Raw genomic sequence first — 14,918 nt, 5'->3', positions numbered from 1 at the left:
GTAATGGGCTAGTAAGAGTACCTATATGGAAAAAAATAGTTCAACTTCTGTGCCCATCTATACTTTAAGATGGCAGAAAATATCAATTATTGAAAACTGAGAAAGTTTTAAAAGAGCAACAAGCAAAGGGAGGGGAGAAAGGACTACTTCTTGACAATAGTAAAGCAGAAAGACTTACAAAGTAGCTGGAGGCAAAACTCTCAAATCTCATTCCATAAAGTTAAGTGATTAAAATTATCACTTGTGCACACATCTCTGTGCATTAAAATAGCAGTGACAGCAATTATTTGCCCATAGTCAGTCATTTGACATGCTTATTATAATAGAAAATGGTCTCCCCTTTCACAATGACATACTTTAAAAGAACTCACAGAAAAAAATGATCAATTAAATTTTAATTTAAACACTGTGATAAAGTCACTTTAAAATGCATAAACAGAAATAATAATATGTTAGATAAGCCTATGAAACCTTTATTTTTGCTGTATAGGAGAAGACAAAAATTTTGCCATTTCAGAAAAAGGTTCTGGAACTGACCGGTGTCACTGCTGGTGAAAGCTGCATTGGAGAGAGTAGTGGAGGAAGAGGTCTGATCCAGTTCAGTATGTCTTTTACATTTCCAGCAAGATGTTCTTCCTCATCTGAGAAGTCTGAACTCCTGTCTTCACAGTCTGTTTGTACAACTACTCCTATTGTTTTGTCCTCATAAAAAGCACTGTCACCATTACAGCTTTGCAGACTTTCGTCAGTGGTCTTGCTCTCAAAGTGATCAATGAGAGACTCGTCCATTTTTATTTGCGTGGCAGCTAAAGAGTTTTGTTCTATAACAGTTTCTAGTGAGGACTGGTGAGGTATCATTTTCTCAGATTTCCTGGGTTTTCGGCGAGTTTGTGCAACTTCTATAAAACAAAATTTTAAAGGGTTTGACAGATCTCTAAACTTTTCATTTTGCTTTATCCAGTTAATATTTTGCAAGACAAAATTATTACTGTTGTTTTCCTAAATGGTATTTTCACAGATTACCTATAGAAAACACACCAAAATAAGACAAACTCCAAAATACTGTTCATAGTGCATGAATAAAATATAAGCTTTCATATTCTCAAATAACTGTATTCCTATGCTGGAGATTTATTAGGAGAATTGAAAAAGACAGTTATTTGTCTTATAGTATCAGTGGTCCTGAGAGACATTGATAAGAGGTTCCTATTTGGGGCACCTATTTAGCTCTTGCACATGGTGTCATAATTTTTTTGACTAGCAGAAAGAAAGAAAGGAGAGGAAACAGAGGAAAGGGAGAAAAAGAAAAGAGAAAACTGTATGCATGTGTTTGTATGCGAGTCTCCCCATACCTTCCCATCAGTTATGCTTGTCTGCAGACTCTCAAACTGCTTGTCTGCAGACTCAAAACTGCCTCGCAAGCAGGCCTTAGTGTCTTTGTGACTGCAACCCTTTCCACAGGCCCAGCCATCACAGTGATGGGAGTATCTATCATCTTAAAATCGCCACAAGTCCAAGATCTCCTCTCTGAAGGACCAGGCCTGTTTAGCTCCTGCACAGAGTCATGGTTGTAGACCATGACTAAAGAACATTAGAGCTGAGATGCAAGTGTCTATGTACCTGTTGTCAAGGGTAACCTGTTAGGTTCTGGGACCAATTCACCCAGAACTTCCTCCCATGGGAGGCTTGTCTAAATTTCTAAGAGAAATCTTACTTCTCCTACAAGGGCATCCCACCCTCTTCTGTTGTCACCCATCCAATACCATCTTCCAAACAACAAATTTAACATTCAAGTCTAAACTTATGAACAAACTATCAGTTTCCTGCTGTGCCTGATTTTTCCCTGTAGCCTTTCATTTCCTAGACGTGGGCTGGGATTACTGCAGGTTAGCAGGATTGTACCACCGAAGGCTCTGCCAATACTCTGCAATTCTGGTCAATATTCCTCAATCACCTTTTTCCTGTCCCAATTTGAGACAGCATCTCACAAGAGAGGACCAAACTGAAGAATATTTATTTGACCCACTAAGGAACCACTTAAGTTTTAAAATAAGGAGGGGGAGAGGATCAATGCCATTTCCTTATCCACCACAGGGAAGGGGACCTTGTGCTATCCTGGACTCACAGTAAACACATACATTCACATGCTGACTCAGATTTGGAACAGTGAAACCAGCCTCCATAATTCTCTCTTCAGCAGATGAAGGATGGTTTGCAGTTTTCACTTGAGATGGTTTATTGTCACAAAATGATTCATCCATCCCACAGAAACTCTCTCTGCTTACAGTAAAAAAATGATCGCTACCCACACAGCATTTGTAACTCCCTAGTAGCAGAGGTTTTCCATCTGCTACAGCAAGGTATCTAGCACCTTGTATTTGCATGACTGGTTTCTCAAAGGGAAATCCCCATAGGATTTTCAAAGGGCATACCCAAAACCACAACTTACATCACTCCTTAGGACTGAGTGAATTACAAGACATTTCTCATGCCAACTTAGTCAACAGAGTTCATAGGAACTCTTTTACATTCCAAGACAACAAAGTCAAACCTCCCGCTAAACCAATTTCAGACCACGATATTACTGCATGCAATCTCCGGGAGACAAGCAAAAAAAAAAAAAAAAAAAAAAAAAATCTGGCCCAGGCTCTTAGGTCATAAATAATTGTGGATTTATGTGACATTTCATGTCAGACTTCACCCCTGCCTTTTCAAAGGTCTCAAATGTCTGCCTACTCGCCCACTAAACATGAGGATACAGCTCACATCCACAAAATCCTGTAAGTAGAAGCCAGATAGTTATCTGTCTGGGTGATTCACAACCCACTCCATTTGTAATGAGTTGCTGAATTAAGAATGATCCACTCATCTGATTGATGGGGCATTCATTTTAAAGGGTACCTCTTCTTCATTGAAATGGAGCTCATCAGGTCTCACATACTTGTTTGGAGGGACAACACCCTTTGAAATAAAAGCCCCAGCAAACAGCTAGAGCAGCTCAGATCCATACTTAGGTATTTTGCAATTTTAGTGACCTAGATTTTAGGTCATGCTTTATTATACCTTAGAAATGAAAATTAACCTTCCATATTATTTTCATATTGATATGACTGTACCGATATAATAGTCAGCTTTAAAAGCATGACCAGTGCCTTTTTTCTAGCAACATTACATTGAGTTAATGATAAACTATTATGTGAGAGCCTGCATAAGAAATTCCAGTAGGTGTTATGGTTCACTACAGGGCTGTCCAATGGGCAGCCCACAAGTGCTTACTGGGTGGCATCCCTGATCCTACCCAGCCGCCACTCCCTGTGTCCCCCCAGCTGTTCCAGCAGCCAGGGTCTCTAGGCTCCAACCTCAGATTCTGCTTCCTGCTCCTGCCTAGGTGGTATAGTAGCATAGCCCATGGCACCAAAGAAGACCACAACATGGTTCAGTGAAGAAGCTGAGGTGCAGTTCACCCACATGTGACGTGCAGGATGGGGCTGGGGGGACAACCCAGAACCTCATGGCTCACATTAATGTGGTCCCCTGGTGCAGAACACACAACTCCCAGCTGTTTAGAAGGTGGATAGCCCTGTCATAATATATCTATGCAGAATTTGTTTTAAATGTATATGTACATAAGGCAGAAGAAGTTAAACTTTCAAAGGTCCTGATTTTTAAACCCCAAGCTAAACCTCAACCATGCACTTGTATTCTCTGCAAAAATTAGTCCAATACATAATTTTAACATGTTAACAGGCAAATGTACATCAGTACAACTGTGCAATGATTTTTTTCCCCAACAATGTTAACACCTAGGTACAACAAAAGCTCTGTTATCCGATGCCCGTTAATCAAATGTGCACTATCTGGTTCACTCCCTGGTGTCACTGGGGGACAGGGAGGGGGGCCCCACGCAGGCTGCTTTGCTCCAAGCCGTGGGCCTAAGAAGCGAAGGAGAAGAACTCAGCTTGCGGCAGTGAAACTGGAAGTGGGACGTCCAGTTTCACTTTTCCTGCGTCCCTTGGATGCTGGTTAGCGGAGCTTTCCGGTTGATAAAGTGCTGGATAACACAGCTTTTGGTGTACTAGATACGAGTAAAAAAAACAAAACTTCAAAACAAAAAGATACCAGTGTGAGAATGATACTATCTTATCTGTAATATTTCAGAGGTATTAAAATTCCACTTAGCAACAATTAATATATTTATAGTAAATACAATGAAATCTATTGCAATATACCTTGTCTAAAGAACTTGCTTATTTTTTCTGGAGTTCTTGAGTGACCCTGAACAGACGCTGCTAGAAAAAAAAGAATAATAATTGCTCTCAAATCAGTAAAAAAGAAAAACACTTCAAAGACTTTGGGTTCCAACTCACCCAAGATATAATCATTGTCTTGGTTCTGCCTTTTTCCTGCTGCACTGTCAATACACACCCAGAGCTCTTCCAGCAACTGTTTTATTTTTTCTATTAAAAGGGAAGAAAAGTTATGTTTAATAGCTTTATCTTAGTGAGTTATCAATATCATTCTTGTTTTAATCCAGTATATACATCTGGCAACAGTAAAATGAAGAATAGCAGAATCTACCATCAACTAGAATGGGGTGTTCAACCCATGGCTTCCAGGCCAGATCCAGTCCCCAGCACCATGTAATACAGCCTGTGGGGCTCTCCATAGATGCCACGAAGAGCCCTGCTAGCTGTGGCAGCGTGTGCCCGATCAAGCGTGCATGGTGGTGCCATCTCTGGCTGGGTGGAAGCACCATGGAGCCTGATCCTGACATGCAGGACCCGATCTGGTCTCATGGCATTCTTCTGACACAGGGGCGGGCAATTATTTTGGGCAGAGTTTTGGCAAGCTGTCGAGAGTCAGGTCGAGCCCTGCCCCCCTGGTTGCCAGCTTGGGACCAGAAGTCCCGCCACCTAACCTGACCCTTTAACACCAGAAGTCCCTCCCCCTTGCCCCTGGGAGTACTTTTTTCAGCAAGGGGTTTTGCCATCTCAGAACCACAAAAATACCAGATTATATTCTAAACATCAAACATCTACAACACTCATTAACTTGATTTTAAAAAGTATTTCTGTCCTGATTTACATGTGTTTGTGTAGCGTGCAATCACCCCTGTGTACAATAGCGTAATATGAGGCAGGGCCCAGCCAGCCTTTTTGCTGACTCCTGCCGGCTCCCCCTGGGTCCTACTGCCCCCGGTTCCTGTCATCTTTGACAGGCAGCCAGGAGCAGATAAATATTAATTTTCTACATTTTTAGGGGCCCTGCAGGCCGGATAGAGTGGCCCGGAGGGCCGGACCCAGCCTGTGGGCCGTATTTTGCCCGCCCCTTATTCTGACACGGGGACAAAAATGTGAGCACCACTGAAATAGAAGGATAAATAAAACCACTGATGCAAAAAAAGTGAAAGCAACAGTTTGAAAACCAGAAAACTGAACAGTTCACTATTGGACCATGTAAATCTATAAAGAAAGAGAATTGCAATTCCAGCACAGGTAGCAAAACCTGGGATAGTTTTAATTTAGCAAGCTCAGGTTATAGAAACAGGGATGGACTAACACAAGCTGCAGTAGATTAATAACTCTAGTACAGGCTTCTGGGATCCGAGTACATTCTTTGAACTCTTTGGCAACAAGTCTAGGAACATGTGCATGCTGCATAAGGTCAACCTAGTGGTCTACCTACTCTGGTATGGTCTGGAATAACAGCTGCTTAAAGGAACATGTAATAATCTCTTAAATGCAATATTATAAAATAAATTGCTAATCAGGTACTTTCCTTAAATCCCTCAGAGGTTGGTTTATGGCTTAAAACACAATGCTTTGTAATTTTTATTTATTTTTTTTACCAACTTCCTTTTGATCATTATTAATGAAAAACCTGGGTAATTTCTTACACATCTAAACATCCAGTGCCTTTTTGGAATCCTATTAAATTCTTAAATCTCAATTACTTCTCCTGGCAATGAGCTCTTTAACACAGCTGTATGTCACATGAAGTATTTCATTTAATCTGCTTCCTTTCAATTTCACTGATTATCCCCTAGCTCTTCTATAATGTAAAGAATAAGAAGGAGCCTATGATCTTTTCTTCACACATTCAGCAGCTCCTCATATCAAAAGTATTTTTATGCCACAGTTCATTACATCTTTCTACTCTTCTGAATTAAAATGAAAGGATGCTTGGGGGTGCAAATGGAGTATGTTTTAATAAACAAGCAAATGATGACTGATGTCAACTTTCCCTTGAAGGAGAAAAATATTTTTGAAACTAATTTATGCAAAAAATGCTACAAGCCAGGAGAGCTAGTTAGAAAAAAAAAATACAGGTTTTCTCCCCTGCAGAATGCATTCAAAGTTTTTCACATCTGCTCTAACAAAAAGGGATGCTGTATCCCTTCAAATTTAAGGCATACTTTAAAATGAAAGATTGCTCCAAAAACATGCACCATAAAAGTTCTACCCTTGTAAATATGATTTTATTGGATGTTTTACTTTCTTCAATTGAAAATTTAATCCAAGGGCATTTTATGTTTGAAGGAATATGGTAACTGTCAGCTGAAGTGCAGCAAATTAGGCACCCCCCCCACTGACAATAAGGGGTCCACCCTCTGTTATTAAAATGAAGGTGTATGCTGGAAGGAGGTTACAGGCACACTGTCACAGCAAGGTACTTGTTTACTTGCTTAGCTATTTCCCGTTCGGGGATTATTCAGGAACAGCCGACAAGTCTTGAATATTCAAGCAGACATTCTGGCTTTTTGCAGCGTTCAACAGAAATAATCCAGTATGACAACAGTAATCCTTTCCATTTCCCTTCTTTTCAACCAACCTTTCTGAGTTTGCCATCCCTCAGGGAAGCAAGCAAACTTGGTGGTTGGGCAAAAATAGCCAAAGTTTTTTATGATACAGCTTTAATTCATATCTCGTAACGTTAGTTTAACATTTCTCATCAAGATTTCAACCCTGGGCTTTGGATAAAGTACAAAATGATGGGAAAGCGTTTATTTTTCAAGAACGTTTTCATTCTGAGCATTTGGTAACTGCAAACTGGGATTGCAGAAAAATGAACAAACTTTTAAACATGACTGCATCTTAAAACATCCTTAGAGATTTTATAGGTTACAGACAAACATACATTTTAACCTCTTGAAAGCAGAGGGGAGAGCTCCCACTCAGGAGAGCACAATAGCTTTTAAGATCTAACTGGTAGGGTCTACAAGGTCCTAAAGCAACTGCAGGTTAGCTAAACTGCCCACACTTTCACCCTGAATGGCAAGTTGCACCATATTTGCTACACATGCATCACTGCAGAATCATGTGGACATAACAGTACCATCCTAACAGCTTATATCGCTATACTTAGATATGGATTTAAATGTTGTATCTTTCTATACTCTTAACAGAAACAATTAACTGTATATTAACATGACTGGCTTGTACTCCTTCCTAAATATACTGTTTTTCATTCTTAAAACCAACTTGTTTACTTTTGTAGCAAACATTACAATTCCATTACCAATCATCTCTACCATTAAAAAAGTGCAAAACATATTCCTGCAAATAATTAATAGAATTTCTAACTACTAGTTCCCTCCACAGGCAAGTTCAAACATACCTTTATCAATGCTTGCTACCAGATCATCTCTTGAACTCTGGGTCTCTGCGTGCTTCAACACTGAAAAGAAAGAGAAAGATGCACGATAACATACAGTTTGAAACACAACTACAAATCTGAAAGCAAACAACAACTGGCTACTCACCCTTTTTGCACTTCTGTTTGGGACAGTCATCAAGTTTTTCCTGTTAATATAATCAATTAACACTGTTAAGTTACTTCATAGTGCAAATATATTTTACAATGTTCACGCTGAAGCACAGTGGTCATCATCTAAAATAGGCTAAATTTTATAAATGCTGTGTAGAATCTGATAAACTGAGCTACTAACACGCTGGATCTGACAAGCTGATATTTCAAAGCAATACATTATGCTAGCCCATTTGTAGAAGCTGAAATATTCATGAAGTCCACAACTATTTCATCTACTTCTTTTAAAATATTACAAAATGTTTTTCCCTCAAGTCGCTAAATATTACCTGTGCTTTCTTTAGTTCCTTTTCAAGCATTTTCTTTTCACTTTTCAGCTGTTTGAAGTCTTGTGTATGCTTTGTTGCAGCCTCTTCATTCAAGAGAAAAGCAAGTACATGAGATTAGTAATTTGCACGTCAAAGTACAAAAATATCTAACTCCAGCAATTGCAAATATAGAACACAAATCTATGGAACTGCCCTATATTAAATGATCTGTTAAACTTTGGAAGTTTATGTAGGATTCATCACTAGTCAGTGGAATACCTTCTGAAGTATTTTACTTGGATTAGGGTTCTAATTTACCATTTCCTATTACTGTACTGTATGAACAAGAGAATATGAAAGCATCACAACATGAATCAATCTTAATTCATTAGTTAGGAAACTACCCCCAATAAGGCTGATGCAGATTTGGTTATATAGTAAAATCCCTGTTATCCAGGATTTTACTAACCGGCACACTATAGTAACCAGTTTTCAGGCCGGATGCAGGAGGGGTGCGGAGGAAAGCTCACACGTGGCCACTGCAGCTGCCACCACTCCATGTGCAGCCATTGCCACCCCCCACTCACCATGTGGCCGCCACAACCCCCTCCACCCCCACTCCGCATACGGCTGGAAACCCTGTGCCCTCAGGTAACCAGCATTTTTACATTACCGCCCATTCCCCACTCGTGTCAGATATCGGGGATTTTACTGTATTGTTTTGACACTGACACAGAAAAGCATAGAGGTGGATCAACAATTTGGCAAAAACAGGGGTGCAAGGGCAACTACCCATGCTATGAGGGTGTGAGCAGACCACGCTTGAAGCCTCTGAGGTCTTTTTTTTTTTTTTAATTACTGTATTTTCACGCATATATCCCGCGGGGTATATGCGATTTTACAAAAAAAAGTGGACAGATGTGGGCTATATGGGGATGTGGGCTATCAACGAACTTTTTTTCCCCGCTGAGCCCAGGCAGGCTGGGCTGCGCTGCCGCTGCCACTGCCAGGCTGCGCCGCTGCCGTGGAGGCCGGGGCCGGGGCGGGCTGCGCCACTGATGTTGCAGGGGCCGGGGAGGGCTGCGCCGCCTCCCTACTGGGCCTGGGCAGGCCGGGATGTGCCACCGCTGCCACGGGGGGCCGGGGCCAGCCGGAGTGTACTGCCTCCCTGTGTATATGCTGCCAAGGGGAATACACAGGTGCGGCGTACACATGGACTAATTTACAAACATACAATTTTCTGCGGGTTATACATGGGTGTGGCTTATACCCGTGGGCGGGCTATATGCGCAAAAATACAGTTAAGTCCCAAAAGCAAGTAACAAACTCCTCCTTCTCCTTTGTATCTAGAGGCATATCCCCTTCCCTCTTCTTCCTCCTCACCTACTGCTACTGTTTTCCCCACTGTACTGGGGTGGGGGAAATCTTCAAAGCCACCCGTGTTTGATCCAGCCACGCTACAAGGGGGCTGGGCTCAGCTGGCACAATGACAGCAGTAGCAGTGGAGATGGGTGGAGAGAGCATTCTCCCACCCTGTCCAGTCCCCCCCAGCCACAGGAGCAGGCACAGGAAGGAAGAACCCCCTGCCCATCACCTCAGCTACTGTCAGTGTTCCCAGCTGAGCGCATCCCCACATTGTGGAGCTGGAGCAGAAAACATTCTTGGTCCCTCAGACAGCAGGGAAAGCAGTAGCAGCAGGTGGGGAAGTGGGGGGAAGCAAAAGGGAGGAAACGTGCCTCTGAGCAGAGAGGGGAAAGGAGGGGGCTTTTTCCACGCTTTGGGGACTTTACAGAAGTCCCCAGAGACTCCCAGGACATGATCCAACTACTCTGGAGTAGAATACTATGGCTCATTCTCAAATTTATCAATTTTCAGACACCCTGGCTTTGGACACCTGTTATCTTAAACTCAGTGACCAATAGCCAGCCCATAACCTTTCCTTCCAAATTCTCTCATACTTTCATTCACCATCACAAGTAACATCAATATCTTCCAGGGCTACCAGGCCTACACATGGGACTTCATCTCCAACTCCTTCCTCTTCACATCTCTCCTCACTCAGACCCTAAGCAAATTCTGTTGGCATTTTCTGCCTAACAGTCCTAAAATTTCTTTTTTCCTTTCACTGACCAGGTGCTAAACTCCCTAGCCCATGGGTGAGATCTGGCCTCTGGCACCAAATAATCTGGCCCACAGGGCTCCCCACAGATCTGCTGGACAACATCACCTCCTCTTCTTCAGGTCTTCAATACCAACAATATATCCTGCCTATTGTTCAAAAACATAGCACCTTTAAAAGCACTCCTGAAAAAAATCTCTAAATCTGTTCCCCAGTCACAGTCCTCATTCTTCCAAATCATTTTGCCCATAATTCTGGCACAAACTAAAGTTCTTATCCTCTTCAAGGGTCCCATAATTCTATCCTTGCTTACATGTGATCTGAACTCCTTAATTTCCACTTAACACAATTACTTAATTAGATAATTACAAATAAACTGAAAGACTAAGCAAGGTATGGCCATTATCACTTTTATGCTGACTTATAATTACCTTCAAGTTTCTTCACTTTGGCTTCCAGTTTCTTCTTCCTGTTCATACAAAAGGAGTATAAAAGAGTATTACAACTTACATTTTTATTACACATTCATCTCTAGGAACACTGCACAGACAACTAGCTATGGTATTAAGTAAATCCAACATTTTTCAGCATCGGAAGTACTCTCAGCACTCCAAAACCTAGAACCTGAGTAAGTGACCCAAAGTTTTGGCTTCTGGGATGCCCATCTCCTGGAGTTAAATTTACAACACATTTGAAAAGGCTGAAGAGCTGCCATAAAGATGAGGGTGAACACCTTTTCTCTCTTGCTGCAGAGAGCAGGACACAGACCCATGGCTTGAAGTTGCAGCAAAGTAGGTTTAGATTGGATGTCTGGAAAAAAAATCTTCACCGTTAGAAGAACGTAAGACAAAGGCATAGACTGTCTGGGGAAGCTGTGGAATCTCCATCATTGTTGGTGGTGTTCAAGAAGAGGTTGGATAAGCACTGGTCAGGGATGACCTAGGAGTCTCTATATCTATGCTATGCTCAGGGTATTTCCCATGCTTCTGCGCTTTGCTGGTTGCCACATGGGGCAGACAAGGAATGTTTTCCTCTCCTGTTGCTACAAGTGTCAGGGGGGCTTTTTCACCTCTCTCAGAAGCACTGGACATTTGCAGCAACAAGACTGGGGATTTTGACTGGGGTGTACCAATGCTTCTGCTGGGACTTAAACTTGAAGGTACCTGGTTACAGAGTCTTGCCCTTCCACTCAAGGACAGACTAATCATCATATTTGGGGTCAGGAAGGAATTTTACCCACAATCAGACTGGTACAGACTGCAGAGGTTTTTGTCTTCTTTGATAGTGCGGTGGGGCGGGGAGGAGTTGCCAGTTTCCATGGGTCTCTCAAGCATATTTTAATAACCCTTGCAGCAGCAGGAAATTGGTCACTGTTGACCCTCTGCTTTTACTTGCTGCCATAGGATGCTATCTATGCTTTGTGGTTGTGTGACAGGGTTACCTGTGTAGTCATAATAATAGGTTAGAAGCATTTACTCATTATTGTTCGGATGATCCTGTCTCTGGCAGGGGGTTGGACTATATAACCTCCTGAAGTCTCTTCCAGCCCTAACTTCTATGAAACTTCCAGCCCTATGATTCTATGAAAATAGGGTTGGAAAGGAAGAAAGTGCTGTTCCTTTTATGTAATGACCTAGTGACCACATCTTCATCAATGACCTAAAGATGGGATGGAGTGCACACACAGCCTGTCTGCAGATGACACCAAGCTGGGGGAGGGGAGTGAGGAGGTAGTAGATATGCTGGACAATAGGGCTAGGATTCAAAGAGACCTTGACAAATTGGAGGATTGGATCAAAAAAAAAAATCTTATGAGGTTCAATGAAGACAAATACAAAGTCCTGCACTTAGGATGTAACAATCCCATGCATAAGTACAGGCTAAGGACCAACCAGCTAGGCAACAGCTCTGCAGAAAAGGACCTGGGGGTTACAGGGGACAATAAGCTGAATATAAGCCAACAGTGTGCTCTTGCTGCAAAGAAGGCTAACGGCATACTGGGCTGCATTAATAGAATCGTTGCTGGCAGATTGGGGGAAGTGATCAGTCCTCTCTCTTCAGCACTGGTGAGGCCACATCTAGAGTACTGCGTCCAGTTATGGGGCCCCCACTACAGAAAGGATGTGAACAAATTGGAGAAAGTCCAGTGGAGGGCAACAAAAATAGTTAGAGGGTTGGTAAACATGACTCATAAGGAGAAACTCATGGAACTGGACTTATCTGGTCTGGAGAAGAGAAGACTGATGTGGGACTGGATAGCACCCATCAACTACCTGAAGGGAAGAGGATGGAGCTAGACTGTTCTCAGTGGTGGCAGACAACAAAACATGGAGCAATGCTCTGAAGCTGCATCAAGGGAAATTTGTTAGATGCTAGGAAAAATTCTCATTAGGAGCATAGTAAAGCACTGGAACAACTTACCTAGAAAAGTTGTAGAATCTCCATCCTTGGAGGTTTTTAAGACCTGGCTAGACACTCTTGGCTGGGATAATATAGAATAATACAATTGGGGGTGGTCCTGCTTTGAGAAGGGGGCGAACTAAATGACCTCCCGAAGTCTCTTCCAACCTTAATTTTTTGTGATTCTATGATCACAGGACTTGCGCCTAGGTTCTATATTCTCTGCTACAGCTGCTGTGCTCCATGTTAGGCTCAATGCTAGCCATCTGCAGAAACAAATAGCAGGAAAAGCCTGCTCAGTTGCTACAACATGCCCAAAGAAGATTCCACTTTTAAAGACCACTGCTGCCAGCCTCTAACCATCTTCTACTGTGTACAACTAGTTCCAGAGACTTGTGACTCAATTTAATCTATGTAGATTTTTATACAGTTGGCAAAGAGATCTCTGACCCCAGGATGAAACTCCTTGCCAAAATGCAAGTCCTTGCTCCCAATCATAAACGTACTAGTTTATCAGCAAAGCTCATTTTACTTTCTTATAAAAGAGGGGCAGCCTTGTACTCAAACAGCTGGCTGTCTTCACTGAAACTGTCAAAGTCAGCCTGCCATTTTTCCAGATGACTTTATCAAAATGTAACCACCTGTGCTGAAATTTTCGGAAGTTTTCATCAGCAACTGAAAATAGGAAAGTGCTTGCTTAAATATCAGCATTGTTTCCAGCCCCAGCTATGACATGTGTACACACAATTTACAAGCATCTCTGTTCATATAAGCATACAGCAAATACAAGACAATTTACAGGTAGTTTACTTATTGCCATAAGCATGATATGCTAGAGTAAGCGGACACAAAAAGATTTGCTTACGCAGCATCACTTTTGGTGACTTCTTCTTTCACCCGAATATATTCCAGATGACTCTCCTGGTAAATCTTAAGAGAACTCTGTAAATAAAGAAAATGACAATTGAGAATATATCCTCATGGAAACAACTGGTCAGAAAAAAATTGCATAGAAAAAAATAACTTCTAACACTAGGAAGAACAGAACAAATAAACTAGAAAAGAAAACATCTTGTATGTCATTCATGTTCTCTACAGGTACAAAACGTAACAGATATATTTCCTTTGGGTCTGTGCTTTCAGTACTTAATTAGAGTGAAATACAAAACTAACGTACAGAGTAAAACTGTTTTAGATGGTACAACCCTTAGGACCTTCTGTTAATTTTTTTTACAGAAAAGGAACTAATGTTAATCAATAAAGTACTAGATCCCTGAAGTACTGACTAAAGAACGATATAAAAGATAATTTGCTTCAGTGCTGACCGAAACCAAGAATGAGAAGTAGCTTCATTTTCTTCAAAGGTAGTAGTTAATAAATCTAGTAAACTCCCCACACTTGGAGAGTAAAAGTTTTATAGATGTTTCTACAGAAATGGTGAGGAAAATAAATTAAAAATAAAGTAGCAAATAGTACCATTAAAATTGCTGAGAAGCAAAGCTTCACAACTTTAGCCATATCATGCCTTCCTCGAGGCAAAGTCACCCGGAAGTTCAACGTGCCAAGAAGGCAAGAGCTGAAATGAAAAGGATCTGGAACGTCTATCTAGTAAAACCACTAATGTTTTCCCCAGCACACAGGGAAAATCAGGGAAATAATGCGAATCATTTACATTTTGAAATTGGGTTAGTCAGCAACTTCTAACACTAGGAAATTTTAATTACTTAGAAAAGGTGAAAAGCTTTGATAGCTAAGAGTACCATGGGAAAATTAATCAATACAAACATAGGCAGACAAGTTTCTTTGGGTAAACCTGATATCTTTTATTACACCAACTAAAATAGTTGGAAAAATACTTCTTTGCAAGCTTTCAGGTACAAGCACCCTTCTTCAGGCAGAGGAAGCAGCTGCAGTTGTTTTGCGCTCATCTTAGATGGGACAGAATCCAGTGCGCAAGAATGCAGGTCAGTGAAAATACAAATGCCAAGCAGTGAGGTTCAGAGGGGGTGAGAGACAATGGGTGAGAAGCAGGTTGGGGGGATAAAATGGGAGGAGCCTAGAGACCCTGGCTGCTGGAACAGCTGGGGGGACACAGGGAGTGGCGGCTGGGTAGGATCAGGGATGCCACCCAGTAAGCACTTGTGGGCTGCCCATTGGACAGCCCTGTAGTGAACCATAACACCTACTGGAATTTCTTATGCAGGCTCTCACATAATAGTTTATCATTAACTCAATGTAATGTTGCTAGAAAAAAGGCACTGGTCATGCTTTTAAAGCTGACTATTATATCGGTACAGTCATATCAATATGAAAATAATATGGAA

General features: G+C 41.6%; 1 protein-coding gene across 4 annotated transcripts in view; it reads right to left on the bottom strand.

Annotated features, from left to right (window-relative positions):
- The window catches only part of ICE1 (interactor of little elongation complex ELL subunit 1), a 56,374-nt gene that overhangs the window by 31,453 nt on the left and 10,003 nt on the right, over positions 1-14,918 (bottom strand). For 2 of the 4 annotated variants that reach the window (XM_019491100.2, XM_006261043.4), the window contains exons 6-13: positions 13,460-13,536; positions 10,626-10,663; positions 8,097-8,179; positions 7,763-7,802; positions 7,618-7,677; positions 4,368-4,457; positions 4,230-4,289; positions 538-899 (exon numbers count right to left, since the gene is read on the bottom strand). In XM_019491100.2, coding sequence (XP_019346645.1) covers positions 538-899; positions 4,230-4,289; positions 4,368-4,457; positions 7,618-7,677; positions 7,763-7,802; positions 8,097-8,179; positions 10,626-10,663; positions 13,460-13,536 — 810 coding nt within the window. The remainder of the gene's footprint in view (positions 1-537; positions 900-4,229; positions 4,290-4,367; positions 4,458-7,617; positions 7,678-7,762; positions 7,803-8,096; positions 8,180-10,625; positions 10,664-13,459; positions 13,537-14,918) is intronic. The other 2 variants (XM_014595182.3, XM_019491099.2) reach the window with 2 other exon arrangements.

Source organism: Alligator mississippiensis, chromosome 3, assembly GCF_030867095.1.
Source record: "Alligator mississippiensis isolate rAllMis1 chromosome 3, rAllMis1, whole genome shotgun sequence".
Lineage (NCBI taxonomy): Eukaryota > Metazoa > Chordata > Crocodylia > Alligatoridae > Alligator > Alligator mississippiensis.
Note: the sequence above shows the minus strand (reverse complement) of the source record. Positions and strands in the feature narration are given on the sequence as shown.